The following is a 4,069-nucleotide window of genomic DNA, read 5'->3' as shown; positions in this document are numbered from 1 at the left end:
ATATATATATATATATATATATATATATATATACATATACATATATATTCGCATAAAAAAGCTGAATAGAGATTAATTAGTTGAAATGATTTCAGCTTCTGAAGGCAAATTATAAATATATCTGCAAATATTTTTATAAGTTATTTAATGCATAATGTGTAGGATAATGTTATATTATATTTCTAGTTTATATTATATTATATTATATTATATTATATTATATTATATTATATTATATTTCTAGTTTAACAAAATCTCCTGGTGAGAATATAATCACTGGGCAAGTATATGGACAATCCCTTAATGGTGCATCATGCCGCATATGGACTCAAATCTTTGACTGCAAAGATGGAAGTTTTATTATGCGCTACAAAGTTTTTAATACCTGTTTTAATGTTAAAATTAAAGTGAAAATCAAAGGAAAAGACTTGTTAGTATCCCCTTCAGACATCAAAGGTATAAGTATCTTTGTTTATCTTCGTTTAGCTTAGAATTTTATATAATCTGACAAAAACTGTCTTTAGGTCCTGTTTATGAGGAAGAATGTTATTGTCCGAATCCATCAATCACTAACTGGTTGAATCATTATCAGTGTCAACAAAATTACACTCAAATACATCGTGATTTGTCTCCATTTTCAAATATTGACTTTGATAAAATACGTCAAAGCATTATCAAAAGATATGATCGACCAACCAGTGTCAGCATTTGTCATTATGTATTAAAATCTAACAGAGTAAATATCATTTTATGCTGATTTATAATTTATGATTGTTGACTGTTATAAATGTTGACTCTAGATTAAACTAGATTTACAGACAATGTTACGGCCAATATGTTGGCTTCAAAATATTTATGGATGCTATATTGCTATCGCTTACACGCAAAGTGATGCTGCCAGATATTGAATTCTTCGTGAATTTAGGCGACTGGCCACTTGTTCCTGATTCGGGACCGCTTTATCCTATTTTTTCATGGTGCGGATCTGAAAGTACGAAAGATATTGTTATGCCTACATACGATATCACAGAATCATCTCTAGAAGCGATGGGAAGGTATAACATGCTTCAATAATGCTAATAATTTAAGTTAGTTGTTTTATTTGCAATGATATGCCTAAAAAAACAGGGTAATGTTAGACACACTCTCCGTACAAGGTAATGGACTGCCATGGGAGTATAAGACTGAGCAATTATTTTGGCGTGGACGTGATGCCAGAAGGGAACGCCTTGACTTAATAGATATTTCAAGAAAACATCCAGAACTGTTTAATGTGTCCATTACTAATTTCTTCTTCTTTAGGGATGAAATAGATAAATACGGACCTGCACAAAATCATGTGTCATTTTTTAATTTTTTTAAGGTAAATATAAAAAAGTCTTCCTGTAAATAAATAAAGCTAATAATAAAACAAGTTTAATGAACATTTTCAAAGTTACATATACTATATAATATTGTAATTACATTATCCCAATCTCGTGTCATCTGATATAAACACAAAGTCTGTCCATAAAATTTGATTCACATTCTGTGATATCATCAAATTTTTTATTCTTCAAGATACACGTTAACTTTGAAATTATGCTACATACAAGCTTTAAAAAATATAGATAATATATAACATTAAATAACGTTTTTATTATTAGAAAAAAATAAAATTTTATTCACATTGGCAGTTTTTTTATATTAATTTTTTTTCATAGTACAAATATCAATTGAATATTGATGGCACAGTAGCAGCTTATCGATTCCCATATTTACTTGCTGGAGATTCTTTGGTGTTTAAGCAAGAATCCAAGTATTATGAATTTTTTTATAAAGATCTTACATCTGGATTACATTATGTACCTGTGAAAAGCGATCTATCGGATCTTGTCGAAAAGATTATGTGGGCAAAGGAGCATGATGAGGATGGATTGAGAATTGTTAAATCTGCCAGACAATTTACCAGGGATAATTTATTACCACGTGATATATTATGTTACTATACAGTTTTATTTCATGTATGGGAAAAAGTTTTATATATTTTTCTTGGATATATATCTTTGTCAAATAATACAATTTTTTATATTTTAGGAATGGAATAAACGCTTAAAGAGTAAAGTTGAAGTATTAAATAACATGGAAGAAGTACCACAACCTAGTCATTCTTGTCAGTGTCATTTTAAGAATTCAAACCTTCGAGAGGAATTGTAATTTTGAACATCTTTTTGTAACATCATTTTTTTCTATGATTTATTTATATAATGAAAATTTAACACATTACCATACATATATCATCTATTATGGGTGCACAAAAATGCACAATCCGTTTACTAAGATTTTATAGCTAATTGCTTATGTCAAAAATAAAAAGAAATTAGAAGATAAGCCTGAACTTGAAAAACAAAATAGTTGTCTAATATTTAATAATCTTCTCTTTTACAATGCTTGTATTATACAACCTGTCTCAGCTATTTTTCTATATATTATTTTATATATTTTTTGTTTATTTAATCTAATGTTATGTCGCAAGAATTTGAATAAGATACGTCATTTGTACAATTATCAACATCTTTTTCGAAAAATATTTATGGGATAAATACAAGGCGTGGCGAGATTTGTGATATTCTCTCTTCAATTGTATCGCGAATTCTACTGCAAATAATATTTAACATGGAAAATTTATATTCATATTCATTTCGGAAATTAAATATTTCCTTATCAATTAAGAGCAGTACCTATAAATAAAGAATAAACATTCATATATACTTCTATATGGTATTTGTACCATTGCATATATAGTTACATAATTCTTTGACTTTCAATTTGTTTATGCTTAATAAAAAATTACATATATATTTGTGATAAAAATAGAATTTTTATCATCTTTAATATAAGCAAAATAACAAAAGTAAATATAAAAAATTTAATGAAGAATTTTTAAAATAAGTCTGTGACAAATATCAACATTATTTTTCTAATTTGTAAAAATAAAACAAATTATACAAAAACCTAATAATGTTCTTATGTGCTACAATTTATGCTTTTCGTATTAGAAGTTTTGCCACAAGAGTTAAAAGCCATTTGGAATATTTTGGCATATTTATCGAAATCTAATAATAATAATAATAATAATAATAATAATAATAATAATATTTACTACTCTGACGTAGTATATACGAACATAATGTAAAACAAAATTATACATAAATTATTTATATCACCACATATGGAAAAATATATGTATATAAATACTGAAGATTGTTAAAAGAATTGTAAACAATGTAAATCCAACTAGTAGTCCTTTCATTTTGGAACATCATCTATAATTTATATATAATTTTGTCCTAAACTTTTTCTTATTATCAATCTAATGCATAAGATTAAATTAAATTAAGTTCTTTACATAATTCTTTTTTAATTCTAATCTCATTCTTTGTTGAAAGAATATTCTAAAATATTCATATATTCAAAGTATTTAAATATTATGAATATTATATAATATAGATTCATAATATCTAAATAAACATTGTGATTTACATTATGAAAATACGTACTCATACAGCAACTAAAAATGTAAACAAAAATATTTTCAATATCCGTAATAATCTAAATTTTATGTAAATTTGGGAGTTATTGATGTATTTATTGTGTGGGTGGCTGATAACCGTAACCTCCATATTGATTAGGTGGAGGAGGTCCTTGTGGTCCAGGTGGAGGAGGCATATGGCCACCAGGTGGTCGTGGTGGATATTGTGGATATCCTTGTCCTGCAGGCGGTGGAGGATAACTTTGAGGAGGATATTGAGGATGCCCATAATGTTGTCCCCCTTGTGGTGGATGAGGACTATAAATCTGCAATTCAGAATGCTCTCAATAAGTTTCAATTTATGTTAATAATAAATTTATATGTTTTATCTTCTTCCACATATATTACAATTTTTCATAGATATTTCAAACATAAAAAATTTAAGACAGAGAAGATAAAGTGTTCTTATTCTACATAAAAAATTGTATAAGATTATAAAAACTATAAAATTTTACACACACACACACACACACACACACACACACACACACACACACA

At 27.0% G+C, this 4,069-nt stretch overlaps 2 protein-coding genes across 2 annotated transcripts in view; one reads left to right on the top strand and one right to left on the bottom strand.

The window, feature by feature from the left end:
* Window positions 1-2,196, top strand: part of LOC105627806 (KDEL motif-containing protein 1-like) — a 2,842-nt gene extending 646 nt beyond the window's left edge. The window contains exons 2-7 of the mRNA XM_012209084.1: window positions 245-456; window positions 525-736; window positions 811-1,055; window positions 1,129-1,363; window positions 1,704-2,003; window positions 2,077-2,196. Coding sequence (XP_012064474.1) covers window positions 245-456; window positions 525-736; window positions 811-1,055; window positions 1,129-1,363; window positions 1,704-2,003; window positions 2,077-2,196 — 1,324 coding nt within the window. The remainder of the gene's footprint in view (window positions 1-244; window positions 457-524; window positions 737-810; window positions 1,056-1,128; window positions 1,364-1,703; window positions 2,004-2,076) is intronic.
* Window positions 2,197-3,627: 1,431 nt separating this feature from the next.
* The window catches only part of LOC105627805 (basic salivary proline-rich protein 1-like), a 3,194-nt gene continuing 2,752 nt past the window's right edge, over window positions 3,628-4,069 (bottom strand). Inside the window, exon 6 of the mRNA XM_012209083.1 lies at window positions 3,628-3,837. Within this exon, the coding sequence (XP_012064473.1) occupies window positions 3,628-3,837 (210 nt within the window). The remainder of the gene's footprint in view (window positions 3,838-4,069) is intronic.

The sequence above is a fragment of the Atta cephalotes genome (assembly GCF_000143395.1).
Source record: "Atta cephalotes unplaced genomic scaffold scaffold00010, whole genome shotgun sequence".
Lineage (NCBI taxonomy): Eukaryota > Metazoa > Arthropoda > Insecta > Hymenoptera > Formicidae > Atta > Atta cephalotes.
This window is presented reverse-complemented; position numbering and strand designations above follow the sequence as displayed.